Source organism: Triticum dicoccoides, chromosome 4A (genome assembly GCF_002162155.2).
Source record: "Triticum dicoccoides isolate Atlit2015 ecotype Zavitan chromosome 4A, WEW_v2.0, whole genome shotgun sequence".
Taxonomy (NCBI): Eukaryota; Viridiplantae; Streptophyta; class Magnoliopsida; order Poales; family Poaceae; genus Triticum; species Triticum dicoccoides.
In genome coordinates, this window is record NC_041386.1 from 634533770 (window position 1) to 634549542 (window position 15773).

General features: G+C 46.5%; 1 protein-coding gene across 1 annotated transcript; it reads left to right on the forward strand.

The window, feature by feature from the left end:
• Nucleotides 1-4169: 4169 nt before the first annotated feature.
• LOC119289478 (short-chain dehydrogenase reductase 3b-like) lies at nucleotides 4170-5359 on the forward strand. The gene has a single exon (XM_037568790.1). It carries the CDS (start codon nucleotides 4403-4405, stop codon nucleotides 5204-5206), a length of 804 nt encoding a protein of 267 aa, XP_037424687.1. The 5' UTR covers nucleotides 4170-4402; the 3' UTR covers nucleotides 5207-5359.
• The last annotated feature ends 10414 nt before the right edge of the window (nucleotides 5360-15773 follow it).

Here is a 15773-nt window from a genome sequence, read left to right on the forward strand (position 1 = left end):
TCATGTACCCGTAATGGGGTATTGCTTGGAAGATTGTGAATGCTTCCCGCCCTAGCAAAGCATGATAACCGCTGCTGAACGGGGCCACATGGAACGTGACCTCTTCGGACCTGTAATTGTCCGGCGTGCTGAACACCACATCTAGTGTGATTTTTCCTATACAACGCGCTTCCCGACTGGGGATTATTCCTCTAAAGGTTGTGCTGCTTCGCATGATGCGGTTCCAGTCTATATCCATTTTTTGAAGAGTTTCCTCATAAATGAGGTTCAATCCGCTGCCGCCGTCCATGAGTACCTTGGTAAGACGAAAGCTGTCCACTATTGGACTGAGGACCAATGCAGGTGGTGCTCGGGCTGTTCGGAATTTAGGTTCATCACTGGCGTTAAAGGTAATGGCCGTGTCACTCCATGGGTTTATTGTTGCCACTTGGTAGACTTCGGCAAGGCTGCGGAGTGTCCTTTTCCGCATATTATTTGATGCGAAGGTCTCGAAGACCGTTAATACCGTATTGGTGTCTCTGGGGTGGCTTTCTGTGTCCTCCGGAATTAGGAGGTTTTCGCCAATTTTGGCCACCTGCCGGAGTATCCAACATGCTCTAAGGCTGTGAGTTGGTGTGGCGTCCTTTGTACTATGAATTTTACAGGGTCCATTAAGCCATCCTTCCAGTACGGTTCCATGCCCTGTAGAGGGTTTTTGCCTTTTGGTGTTTGACCCGGGTGTCTGGCAATGATGCACCCTTTTATTTCGGACTGAGCTTGCCTTAAGCGCCGGATTGTCCCAAAATTTTGTTTCAGTTTTCCGGGCGCTTTCCATCGCACAGTACTTTCATACTATGGACGCTAAGTCCACGAAGCGTGTAATATCACGGCGACTTATGGCATTGAGTATTCCCTTGTCCGTGCAATTATTGCAGAAGAATGAAATTGTGTCTTCCTCGCGGCAGCCCTTTATCTTGTTCATAACCAGGAGGAATCTGGCCCAGTAATGATGTACTGTTTCTTTAGGCTCTTGCCTGATTTGGGATAGATCGCTAATGTTCGGGTGGGTGGGTGGAATTAAATCCGGAGCCTTACCCCTTCTGGGGCTCAGAGGCCGAGGAATTTCCGAACTCGAAAAATTGGATTCCTGGATGTCGTCCAATGAATCTAGTCCGTTGCCTGATTCTAAGTTCAGGTCTTGAGTGATATCCTCCCCTCCGCGGACATTCGGCTTGGAGGGATTGGGAATCCGGACGTAGCGAGTCCTTAAGATAGATGAAGGGTCGCCGTACTGTCCCTCTACCACGGCAACGTGATGGGTGGCTTGGGGAGAGTTAATCTCTCTCAGATCGGTTTTAGACCTAATCTGGTCGTAATCCGTAGCGACTCCCAGGGCGGCGAAGCGATCCAAGAGCTCGTTTATGGAGGAAAGCTCTATTGGATCTAACTGCTCGGCAAGTTCCGAGTTGACATGAAGATTGTTTTCGATGGCTCGAGAGGTCATCGTCGGCGCAGAAGCCGAACAGTTGGTCATAAGAAAACCACCTAGTCGGAGGGTTTGGCCGACAGCCAAAGCTCCCTTAGCAACGGTGCCTTCTTTAAAGACGGGGCGAGACATCCTTCCTGATGGCGACGACACAAAGGAACTCTCAATGAAAGCACCAATGTCGGTGTCAAAACCGGCGGATCTCGGGTAGGGGGTCCCGAACTGTGCGTCTAGGCCGGATGGTAACAGGAGGCAAGGGACACGAAGTTTTACCCAGGTTCGGGCCCTCTCGATGGAGGTAAAACCCTACGTCCTGCTTGATTAATATTGATGATATGGGTGGTACAAGAGTAGATCTACCGCGAGATCAGAGAGGCTAAACCCTAGAAGCTAGCCTATGGTATGATTGTTGATGTGTATGTTGTCCTACGGACTAAAACCCTCCGGTTTATATAGATACCAGATAGGGTTAGGGTTACATAGAGTCGGTTACAATGGTAGGAGATCTTCATATCCGTATCGCCAAGCTTGCCTTCCACGCCAAGGAAAGTCCCTTCCGGACACGGGACGGAGTCTTCAATCTTGTATCTTCATAGTCCAGGAGTCCGGCTTGAAGGTATAGTTCGGCTATCCGAACACCCCCTAATCCAGGACTCCCTCAGACGCGACACCCACATGCATCGCTCCGGAGGGGGCCGGTGAAGACACCAGGTCCATCGTCACCGGGACATGGTGGGGAGGGTGGGAGGACACCATGACTCAGTGTAGGAAGCTAGCCAGCGAGCCGGCAACGGCGAGAAGGGGAGGAGGAGGGGAGGACCTGTGTGTGATGGGTCGCCCCAGAGAGGGACGCTAGCATGCGAATAAGTTTTTTTACCGGTGGCGGGATGTACCGGTGGAGAATCCACCATCCATCAATTTTCTCAAGATGCGTGCTATCTGACTCCGTATAAATTTGTAAATTGATTCCTCTACTATACCCAGTTAATACAACAGACAAAACTGACACTGCATGTCTTTTCAGCCTTTTCACAGAGGAGAGAGAGGGAGTTAGAGTGGAGATGAATGACCCATGCATGCAGCCTCTCTTTCCACTCACATGGATTAATTTTCATCCTCATATTTTTGAATACTTGATATGTTTTGAACCAAATGTTCATTTTTGAAATTTTTTATATATTCGAGTCCAGGATGATAAGACCTTTCAAACAAGACCAATCTTGGATACATTTTGACTAGTTTGAATTTTATGTATCATATTTCAATATTATTGTATTTGATTATTTCACTCATCTCAAACTATATTACACTCATTCAGTTGAAATACTATATTTCACTTGTTTTAAAAAAGCGATTCCACTCGTTACAAAAGATAGATTTCACTCATTTCACTAGTTTCAGAAAACATATTACACTCATTCAATTCAAATACTATATTTCACTTGTTCTAGAAAAGTGATTTCACTCGTTACAAAAGAAAGATTTCACTAGTTCAGAAAACATATTACACTCATTTAATTGAAATACTAAATTTCACTTCTTTCAAAAAAGTGCTTTCGCTCGTTACAAAAGATAGATTTCACTCATTTCACTAGTTTCAGAAAACATATTACACTCATTCAATTGAAATACTGTATTTCACTTGTTTCAAAAAAGTGATTTCACTTGTTACAAAAGATAGATTTCACTCATTTCACTAGTTTCAGAAAAATATTACACTCATTCAATTGAAATACTATATTTCACTTGTTTGTAAAAAGTGATTTCACTCGTTACAAAATATATGTTTCAATTCTTTGAAATAATTGATATCTATGAACTTAGTGAAATTTATTTTTTGAACTACGTGAAATCTATGAAACGAGATATTTTTTGAAGACTATGAAACATGTTATTTTGAAATCTAATTTAAAAATATTCAAGATTGATCTTGTTCTGAAGATCATGTTGCAAGGAATTTGAATCTACAAAAAAATTCTATAATGAAATTTTAATGTGAAATATGATGACCATCTAAAATTGTAAGCAAAAATAAAAAGGTGGATTTGTTTGGGAGCGGGAAGAGAGGAAAAAGGTTGCATGCATGCTGAGGTGACAAAGCTGACATACTAGTACAAATAGTGGGTCATCCTCCTGACATATTACAATGATATATTAGAGATGGGTTATAGAAATACAGTGCTATACAAAAGGTGGGCCACGGCGACGCACGAATCGCAAACCCAGCGAACGGCGGATCGTTTGCCGGTACATCCCTGAACCGGTAAAAGAGACTTTGCGCGCTGGCATGTTCCCTTTGCCAAAATAACACCCTGGTTCTTTCCACCAACTTCATTCTAGAACAACAACGCGTATGCTCGAAGATGGGTCGCAGATTTGCAGACCATCAGATCCAACTCATAGATTGTTTTTCTCCTCCATCCATCTTGATCACTATACTACGTACTATCAAACAAACAAACATGTTGGTTATATTGCGTAATGACGGTGTAATGTTGTGTGTATGTGCACTTGACAGGGGCGAGCAGGCATGCCAGCCTAACATGGCGAGGAAGGTGTCCGCCTGCCTGCGTCGAGCTAGCCCTCGACCATGGCCACGTGCTCCCCGTCGCCCGCTGTTCCTCCCTGTCGCCCGCCTGCCCGCCTCCACAGATTCTTCTTCCTCCTCCATTTCATCACAAAATTTAGTGCATGCAAATCGCAAACGTAGGATGTACAGCTGCTTCTCTGGATCAGCATTGCTTATATTACCCTGATTATAGTATATAATGCTGACGCGGTTGCATTTGTTTGAAGTAAACGAAGCCCTATATAAACACACCCACGGCACAGATGGTGAAAAACAACACTTCTCCACAGCACATCGTTTGTTCCGGCATAAGTTAACCGCGTGCGGTGCGGTGTGGTGGTGTGCAGGGCGGAGCAGTCGGCGTCACCATGTCGAGGCCGAGGTTGGACGGCAAGGTGGCCATCGTGACGGGCGGCGCGAGCGGCATCGGCGAGGCGGCCGCGCGGCTCTTCGCGGCCAGCGGCGCCACGGTGGTCATCGCGGACATCCAGGACGCGCTGGGCGAGGCGGTCGCGGCCTCCATCGCGGAGTCCGGCGCGTGCTGCACGTACGCGCGGTGCGACGTGACGGACGAGGCCCAGGTGGAGGCCACGGTGGCGGCGGCCGTCGCGGCGCACGGCCGGCTCGACGTCATGCTCAGCAACGCCGGCGTGCTGCTCCCGACGGGCCCCGTCACGGACATGGACCTGTCCGCGCTGGACCGCGTCATGGCCGTCAACTTCCGGGGCGCCGCGGCGTGCGTCAAGCACGCGGCCCGCGCCATGGTGGCGGCCGGCGTCCGGGGCGCCATCGTGTGCACGGGGAGCGTGGCGTGCGTGCAGGGCGGGTTCGGCCCGGCGTCGTACACGGCGTCCAAGCACGCGCTGCTGGGCCTGGTGCGCGCCGCGGCGGGCGAGCTCGGGCGGCACGGCGTGCGCGTCAACCTCGTGTCGCCCGGCGGAGTGGCGACGCCGCTCAGCTGCGCCGTGGTGGGCGTGGGAGCCGAGGAGATGGAGGTCATGACGGAGGCCCACAACGTGCTGCGCGGGAAGGTGCTGCGCGCGGCCGACGTGGCGGAAGCGGCGCTGTTCCTCGCGTCCGACCAGGCCGGCTTCATCAGCGGCCACAACCTCGTCGTCGACGGCGCCACCACCGCCGTGAACCCCGCCGTGCTGCGCTCTATCGGGCTGTGATCTGCGCCGCACGTCCATCGTCTCATCAGCTCTCTTGATCTGTTCATAGTACTACAGCTACAGCAGCAGTTAATATTAGTAATGTGATTCCTTGAAAAATATATAAATGTTGTGACATGATGAGAATTAATACTTCTTGCGTTAATTTTGTATGGTAATGTCTTCGGCATTTTACTTCTTTTTTTTTTTGAGAAATCTTCGGCATTTTACTAAGCTGCACTGGATGGAGTGTCAGAGAAATTGTCAGAAATGTCAAAACGGAACCTAGAGTGGGAGTGCACGAAGTCGCACGTCTGAAAACGAACAGCAGCTGGCAGACCACTTCTTTTATTCAGTGAACAAGCCTGTCGAAAAGCTTGGCTTATCTATTAATCTATATATGCCGTCGCTATTGGCCGAACGCTTAAGTCTGGGCACCTCTCAGACCGAACCTTTCAATCAGTACGAGCAGTATCCTACGACTAACGATTTCGTTCGGTACGTAACTTCAAGGTCTAGATCTAAGGATTTTCTCACATAGAGAAGAAAATGATTGATGAAAATGTAGAGTTAGATCCTTTTTTTATTTTCTCTCAAGAGTTAGAAAGAATCATTGAAGGCGTTGAAAGATAGCAAACTCGAAGAAGATCAATAATGAGGACGAAAGACGAGCTTAAGGATATGATCGATTGAGGAAGAAAACCTTTTTTTTATGAGCTCTCCCAAATCCAACTGTTATATCCACAGTCCGCACATAAGTGGTACTACCGCTCGCATGGTGTACCCACAAAGCAGTGCAATGAAGAGGAGCGACGTGCGAGGCGGTAGTCCCACCGGAGCGATACTATCACTCGCCCTAACGGTACTACCGCTGTGGTTACAGCTCAGGGGCATATGGAGATAGGGCAGGCCAGTGGAGTGTGGCAGTACCGCAACAGCGGTACTACCGCCCAGTGTGAGCGGGTGGTATTGCCACTTATAAGTTGTAGTACCGCGCGCCCACTGCCGCCCTACAACCGCTGAGAGTGCGAAGGGTCCAGAAAGAAGCGGAAGTGGGGCCATAGTGGTCTGGAGGTACTGCCACTTGTAAGCGGTACTACCACTCTCACTACCATTCTATTGCCGTGTAAATCCGCACGAAAGTCAAGTCCCCAGAAGCAGTGGGAGTACACGCGGTACTGGACAGTGGAAGTACTGCTTATAAACGATACTACCATTTTCTAGAGTAGTACTACCGCGGGAGTGCAGCAAAGAAGCCCAAGCAAAACAGATGGATATATTAAAACCTAAAATGCCATAACTTCTGCAAACGAGCTTCGAATAGAGCAAACTCAAGCTTGTTGGATAGATCACGACAAATAATATCCAATAGCGAAAAATGGCGAAGATATAGAGATGTGAAACATCTATGAATGAAGAACTGATAAAAGCTCTAACATCGAGAACATTGTAGAAGATGCATATGAGCTTCGTTTTTTATGAACTCGAGCTTGTCATAAAGGTGACTATAAGGCCTAAAACTCACACAAAGAAAAAACAAACAAGAAACGAAGAAGGATGATGCAATGATTTGAGCTTTTTATGAACGATACGGTCAAATTACTTACTTGAGAGCCCCTTTGTTAGTACAACAATCGATTCTATAACCCGGTCTTCCAATTACCACCATGCGACCGATAAAATAGAAAATCTATCAAGGGAAAACCTTTGCCTTCCACAAAGTCCACTTGAGCTAGATGATGACGATCTTAACTATATCAAGTCGGACCATCTTTTTTGGCTGCGTTGGCTCAATTAAGACAATTTGATTGCTCCCTCATACTTCATTGTGGGTGAGCCACTCTTCAGCACATTTTCACAAAGTCCATTGTTACCATAATGGACAGTAAGCTTCAAGCATGATCTCTTCATGATGCTTCACTTGAACTTGCACACCCCAAACTTGATGACGACCACCACTTGATGTCATCATCCATGAGTTGTATGAGATCTTTCTCTTGACGCAAGCTCATGAAAACATACCTAAACCCATGAAGAACTCTCACATAGACCATGAATTAGTACACAAAAGCATAATTGACGATGCTTACAATACAGTGGGATCATTTGATCTCTCTCGGTACATCTTGTACGTTTGTGTGTTGATCAACTTAATTCATTCTTTGACTTAGTCGTGATCAACCTTGTATCATGTCTTCTCTATGACCAATCTTTGAATAATTCCTTGAATATCACCTTGGTCAACACATAAACTCCTTGAAACCAACAAATGGACTTCAAAAACGCCTATGGACAAATCCTGTGAATGTAACTCAAGGCAACTATTAGTCCATAGAAAAAGTCATCAATTACCAAAACCACACATATTGCCACCATGCTCTTTCACAGCCCATACCTCGTCCATCCCACACATTGGCCACGTTCGTGTGCACTTGAGCATGAGAAATCATATTTGGCAACTTGGGTGCCGGAATTCGTGGAAACATGCCACTCCCCATGCACCCTGTTGGGCTGGTCCATGAGCGAGGCGGCCCGTTTCTCTTATTTCGTTTTCTTCTTTTTATCTTTTCTGTTTTTGTTATTTAAAATAAGTTGTTCTTTCAATAAAGATTGAAATTTCTAATTAACTTTGAATTTTGAAAAAAACGATCGAGAGAAACATAAAATGTTCATGCATTAAAAAAATGTTTGGATATTCAAAAACTGTTCATGATTTTGAACAATGTTTGCATATTGAAAAATGTTCATGAATTCGGATAAATTTTTGCGAATTTAAATAATGGTCATGATTTTAATTAAAAATCATAAAAACCGAAAAAAATGTTCGTGGATTTCAAAAATTGTTCCCAGATTTCAAAAAACATTATCGGTTCAAAAAAGTTCAGTGATTTGAAAAATGTTGATGAATTTCAAAATTGTTCACTAAAACAAGAAAATATTCATGAATTTCAAAAAATGTTCCCAAATTTCATAAAATGGTTGTACATTCAAAAAATGTTCACGAGTTTCAAAAGATACATGTGAATTGATAAAAAGGTTAACCAATTTGAGAATTTTTCACTATTTAAATAATGTTCACGAACTGGCAAAACTGGTGGGTATAAACCCTAAATTGACCGGTCCAAACACTGGATCTAGTGCTCGAGGGATGCGCGTTCAGTCGCTCGTGCGCGACCTACGCGCCAAATAGGATCTATCCAGTGGCTGTCGCATGTGAGCCAACCTTAGAGTTGGAATCAATCAATGTAACAGCTCATACATGTGCTCAACTTGCCGGAGGCAGCTAAGTCATTTACTATGTATTTGAGCACAACTAAAGTATTGTGTTTCGGTTGATCCATACCTAAAAATCTTATACATCGAATTAGCAGACTTTTTTGGGGAATCCAAATTGTTGTGTTATGTAGCAAACAGGAGGTCCAATTCTACCAGGGATGAGATCACTTGTCCCAAACTGGCGTCTCGAAGATACTGCCTCAATCGACTCATCAATTTTTCATCAACCGCTCTTATCGGAATCCTGGTTTGTGGAAATCGGTGTTTGCTCTGCAACGAAGGACGGGGTATTGCGTTGAAATAGAGGGGATCATGATGCTTTTTAGCTAGATGCATGTGTTTTTTTTCTTCCGTTGCAACGCACAGGCATATTTGGTAGAATCTAATAATAAAGAGAGAAAGATTTATTGGTTCTCCTTCTGTCACTTGTTTAATTTTTATATCCGTTAATTTTGTGTTAACCATAAAGATTGACGAATGATATTTAAAAGAATTGTTACGTTTCTTCCGTTCCCATATGTAGCTTCTTTGTCCATCATCTGCCTGTTGTTGAGATTTAAAAGGATCGTTTACGTTTCTTCCGCTCCCTTATGTAGCTCCTTCGTCCATCGTTTGTCCGTTATCTCATTTTTTTGAGATAAACAACGCTCTCTATTCAAGTACTGTTGTTCAAAGGAATATAAATAGGCAGGAGGATCAGACAACCAAACATGTCATCCAGAAACAAAAGAAGTAGCTAAACGAGTTAATCTACGAGCCTCCTCGTTATGTGAGCGATGTTCATGGTCTATTTCACACACCTGAAACTTCTCCTATCGAGCGACGATCTCCTTGAGGATTATGCAATTATCCCTGAGCTGATTTGGCATGCAAAGATCTCGAACGACTTCAGACAGTCAGTGACGACTTGCACGTCGGATTCAAGAAGATCTTCTCCCCACACGAGGTCCTTGCCACATGCCAAAGCCTCAAGAGTGGCCGGGTTCATGATGCCATCGAAAATCACTGCTGAGGCACCAAGAAAAATGCCATGGTCACTACGGCATATCGCACCGATGGCACCTCTGTTGGATGATTTTGCCACAACTCCATCCACGTTAAACTACTTTGCCCTACCTGGCTCCGGAGGAACCCTCCGATTTGCAGAAGCATTAGTCGGTTGAACCCTCTTGTTCTTCTCCGGGTAGCAGTCTTGAGCTCATCCAAAAATCTATCAATGAAAAGGTGTGTCGATAGCGGGCTTTGGAACTCTTCTTCGTGGATAGTCTTCCTCCGAGTCCACCAAATCGCCCACAACGTGACGACTGTCTCCACCACTAAGCCCGAATAGCCACAATCTTGCATTTGTTGTTTCATCTCCAATGGGCGGAACGATGAGATCATCTTTTCTAAGTGTCCACCCACTTTTCGCCAATGTTGCAGTCTAGTAAAGCGTGATGCTAAGTGTCAGTCGCCGCATTATAGATGGGACACATAGCTGTTTGCTGAGTATGCCTCCGACACTCCTCGCCCGTAGGCAGCGAAGAACAGGCAAGCCGCCGTGCAAATAATTGCAGCTTTGGTGGCAATTTAATCTTTTATAATGTCGAAATCACTAATTAAGGAGTACTTGTTGCAAAGAATACTTCATTTTTCCAGGTAGTAATAAGTGGCGCACATGCAGCATGCCACTTGTCGCAACCTGGAAGTTTTCTTTTTTTTCGTAGATCCGTTTATTCAAAACGTTTTATCTTTTAAACCATGCGTCCAAATCTTGAATTGTTTTCATTATTGGCGAACTTTTTTTCACGAAAAAAACCGGACGGAAAAAACCAGGCGAAAAAACCGAAACCAGGAGCACGGTTTTTTCCTTTTCCGAAGAGGCACGCCCGTGCCTTTCGTGGAAGCAAAACCGTGACTCTCGTGGAAGGAAAAAAAACAGAAAACACGTTTTTTTCCGTTTCTGAGAGGCACGGCCGTGACTCTCACGAAAGCACAACCGTGCCTTTCACGGAAGCAAATCGTGACTCTCGCGAAAAAAAACAAACAGAAAACGCGTATTTTTTCCCTTTCTAAAAGACACGGCCGTAACTCTCGCGAAAGCAAAACCGTGACTCTTGCGAAAGAAAAAAACCAGAAACGCGTTTTGTTTTTCCCTTTTCCGAGAGGCACGGCCGTGACTCTCGCGAAAGCACAACCGTGCCTCTCGCGGAAGCAAAACCGTGACTCTCGCGAAAGAAAAAAAAATCAAAAAACATGTTTTTTTTCGTTTCCGAAAGGCACGGTCGTGACTCTCGCTAAAGCACAACCGTGCCTCTCGCGAAAAAAACCGCGACTTTCGCGAAAAAAAAGAAAATGCGTTATTTTCGCGTAAAAAATTTTAATGTTCAAAAAAAATTGATCGAAAAGCTAAGAAAGACAGGGGAAAAACCAAAACTTCGAAAAAACACGAAAAAAAATCGTTCAAAAAGCCGAAAACGCATGCAAAAAAAAATTCCGGAGGGAGCATCCAGAGCGCGACACGTGACGAATGGCTGAGAGCGCGCCAAGTGGCGCTGATTGTTGCGAGGCTCCCGAAGAAGCGCTTGTTAACTAGTTGCTCTCCTATAATGTCTTCCAGTTCTAGTTCTGCTCCTGTGCAGTTCACCGAAATTATTCTCGCCCTCCTAGGCCAGTGATATCGAGCCAGGCCGAAACTACTCTAGGCTCTAGCACGAACTCTTCAGCCAAACCGATTGGATTCCCTCGAAAAAAGAAAGCTAAACCGATTGGAGGCGGTAAAGAAAACCAGGAATAAAAGGCGTCCACACCCACAAACCGGCAGGAGAAAAGAACCCTAAAACTTACCACCCCACGAAACCAATCTGTCGACGGCGCAGCCGGCTGGCTGGAGGGCTACCGGGGCGGCGCGGCAGGCGGCAGCCGACCACCCGAGGGCAGCGCGAGCCATGCCCACATCTCGATTTGCCTTTTATTTCCGCCAACAAAAACGATCAAGCCGGTTAGGTCGCTCTACATGTAACATCAGAAGAACCGATCAGCCCTGCTGCTTTTGCTGTGCATGTGTATCGGCTAGCGGTAATTGATCAGGACAAAATAATATTCAATTTGTCTAATTCATATTTAGATGTTTTTTAAGAATTTTATATCTAACCTCCCATAAATATATAATGCAACAACAAGAAACCAAAAAAAAAAATCACAAACAGAGTGAACACCAGTTTAGATATGATATAATTTATGTCATATTTAGATGTATCCTAAACAGACCCAATAATATTCGCCATCGTTGTGGTTGCTCCATTGGAAGTACTCAACGTGATTTGTCCAGCCAGCTAGCTTTCGTGTGCATGTGTTGTGCGTTCTGTTTTGCGTTTCCAGGCAGGAACAATGCAATCAGCCCAAAGCAACACCGGCGGCAGCGAAGCGGCCGGCGTTGTACATGCACGGAGAGGAGAGGAGAGAAGGGCGTTGTCCTGATTCCTAATGAACCAACTATTAATAGGCCCGAGCATAATGGAGCTCTGCTGCACAAACTGTAAGACAATAAGTTTTGGGAACCAGCACAACCCTCTAGGGGTGGCTTATCTCATTATATATAATGGTTCTGTTACAATACGTACATAGGTACAGAAGCTATACATAGTCTAACACCCTCCCTCAATCTTAGCCACTTTCTAAAGAACTGAGAAGGGTAAGATTGCGCCTACCAGCCTCAAACTGTGGCAGTGGTAAAGGCTTAGTGAAGATGTCTGCAAGTTGATCCTTAGATGAGATAAACTTGATCTGGAGTTGCTTCTGTGATACACGTTCCCGTACAAAGTGATAGTCAACTTCAATGTGTTTCATTCGGGCATGAAATACTGGATTTGCAGAAAGGTATGTAGCACCGATGTTATCACACCAAAGAATAGGAGGCTGTGGTTGAGACAAACCCAACTCCTGAAGCAAAGACTGCACCTAAATAATCTCTGCAGTAGCATTAGCCACAGCCTTGTACTCAGCTTCAGTACTGCTACGTGACACAGTAGCCTGTTTTCGAGCACTCCAGGCGATCAAATTAGGGCCAAAGAATACTGCATAACCCCCCGTGGATCGCCTGTCATCTGGGCTACCAGCCCAATCTGCATCAGAGAAGGCCGAAAGGACCCGAGAGGAAGTCGGCCGAATATGCATACCAAATGTCAGGGTGAACTGAACATAACGAAGAATGCGTTTAACAGCAGCCCAATGAGTATCTCTGGGAGCCTGAAGATACTGACAAACCCTGTTAATAGCATAAGAGATATCTGGTCTCGTGATCGTCAAGTACTGAAGTCCACCAACAATGCTCCTGTACTCTGTGGCATCCGCAGGAGACAAAAGCTCACCATCAACAGCTGTTATCTTGTCAGTAGACGACATGGGTGTGGTGGTCGGTTTGCACTTCAGCATGCCCGCTCTTTGTAACAACTCCAAGGAGTACTTCTTCTGCGTAAGGACAAGACCAGTAGTACGAGAAGTGACCTCAACTCCAAGAAAGTAGTGAAGCTTCCCAAGATCTTTGACCGCAAAATCAGCACCAAGAGAGCAGACAAGAGCATCAGCAGCATACTGAGAAGAGCCGACAAGGATAATATCATCGACATATACCAAAAGATACATAGTGACTTCTGGCTTCTGTAGAAGAAATAATGAAGTGTCAGCAGTGGACGGCACAAACCCATGAGCACGAAGGGCAGAGGCAAGGCGGGCATGCCAGGCACGAGGAGCTTGCTTCAAACCATATAGTGCTTTGGAGAGACGACAGATATAGTCAGGACGATCAGGATCAGAGAAACCAGGCGGCTGTTTCATATAAACCTCTTCCTCCAAAAAACCATGTAGAAAAGCATTCTGCACATCAAGTTGACGAAGTGACCAACCACGAGAAACAGCAATGGAGAGAAGAAGCCGAATAGTGGTAGGCTTGACGACAGGACTGAAGGTGTCCTCATAGTCAAGACCATGGCGCTGCCGAAAACCGCGAGCAACAAGTCGCGCTTTGTAACGCTCAATAGATCCATCCGAATGCTTCTTCACTTTGAATACCCATTTTGAGTCAATAATATTTACCCGTGGTGGTGAGGAACAAGAGTCCATGTCTTGTTACGAAGGAGAGCATGAAACTCTTGCTCCATAGCCTCTCGCCAATGTGGAATGCGCAGGGCAGCCTGATATGAGCGAGGCTCAGAAGATGGATCCGCAACAGCAGCAGCCAAACAAACAGCCAACCAAGCAACCGTATCATCCTTACGTTCCTTAGGTTTGAAAATGCCACTGCGACTGCGTGTATGTGGTCGGGACACAGGAACCACCGAGGTCGACGGAGCAGCCTGCAACGGGCTGGAGGACGGCGACGTTGACGAGTCAGCCGGTGACGAGGAGCCAGACACAGTAGCCTCGGGCTCGGTCGGCGAAGAAGGTCGGCCGACCGGCGAAACTGGCAGAGCAGACGAAGCAGATGGCGACGCTGGCATCACAGACCGGGCCGATGGCGAGCCCGGCATAGTGGGCCGTGGCGCGGCCGATGTCGCGGGCCGATCCGCGGATGAAGGCGACGTGAGGACAGCGTCGCGGACCCGAGCTGCAGGCGAAGACGGCGTGACGGGCCGAGCCGCGGGCGAAGACGGCGTGACAGGCCGAGCCGCTGAAGACTCGGCGGCCGCTGGCGAAGAGGGCCGAGCCGCTGGAGACTCGGCGGTCGCTGGCGTAACGGACCGAGCAGTGGAGATGCTCGGCGCGACGGGCTCTTCGGGTGACCATGCATGGGCACGCAAATCGATGCCATGCAACATAGGGCGATCAACGTGCCCATCAGAAGGCGGTGATGATGATGGTGAATCCTCCAAAAGCTCCAAACGAGCCCCACGTCCGGTTCCTGCACCATGGTTAGGTAACAGCAAAGGAGAGTATGCAACATCATCAAATTGGTCAGAAGCAACAGAGGATGAATGCAGAGATGGTGGTTCGACAGTGGACACAAGAAGTTTGGCAAAGGGAAAAACATGCTCATCAAACACGACGTCCCGAGATATATAGACACGATTAGTGGGAACATGAAGACATTTGTAACCTTTATGAAGAGAGCTATAGCCAAGAAAAACACACTTCTTAGAACGAAACTCAAGCTTGCGCTTATTATATGGACGAAGATGCGGCCAACAAGCACACCCAAATACCTTGAAAAAGGTATAATCAGGTTGTTCATTAAGGAGAACCTCAATGGGAGTCTTCATGTTTAAAACACGAGTGGGAGTACGGTTGATGAGAAAGCATGCAGTGGTGAAAGCATCACCCCAAAACCGAAACGGAACAGATGCATGGGCCAAAAGAGTAAGACCAGCTTCAACAATATGACGATGCTTACGTTCGACTGAACCATTCTGCTGATGTGTATGTGGACATGCTAAACGATGAGCTATCCCAAGCGACTGAAAGAAGGAGTTGAGGTTGCGATACTCGCCCCCCCAGTCCGACTGGACATGAACAATTTTGTGCTTGAGAAGACGTTCAACATGTTTTTGAAACTGAACAAAAATATCAAACACATCAGATTTGCGTTTAATAAGGTAAAGCCAGGTAAAGCGACTATAAGCATCAACGAAACTGATATAGTAATTATGACCACTGACAGAAGTCTGAGCAGGACCCCATACATTTGAAAACACAAGTTCTAAAGGATGTTTCACCTCACGACTGGACTCCGAAAAAGGAAGTTGATGACTCTTCCCCTGCTGACAAGCATCACACACTGCTACATCTTTATTACTAGACAAACTAGGAAGCTCATGACGACGCAAAATATGACGGACAATAGGTGTGGCCGGGTGACCAAGACGAGCATGCCACTGTGACGGAGAGACCCGAACTCCACTGAAAACACGGGCGACGCCAGGATGCTCCAGACGGTAGAGGCCCTGGCACAACCGCCCACTAAGAAGAATGTCCCTCGTGCCCCGATCCTTAATAAAAAGATCAAAAGGGTGAAATTCACAAAGCACATTATTATCACGTGTGAGTTTAGGAACTGAAAGAAGATTACGGGTCACAGATGGAACTCGAAGAACATTGCGAAGCTGAAGACTCCTATTGGCATGTCTAGTGAGAAGAGATGCTTGACCAATATGAGAGATGTGCATACCTGCTCCATTGGCGGTGTGGATCTTGTCGGAGCCATGATAGGGTTCACGAGTGTGAAGCTTCCCTATCTCGCTGGTCAGATGCTCTGTCGCCCCAGAGTCCATGTACCAGTGTGGATCGATGGAGTAGGACTGAGTGTGTCCCTGTTGCTTCTGCGGCGAGGGACGATCAG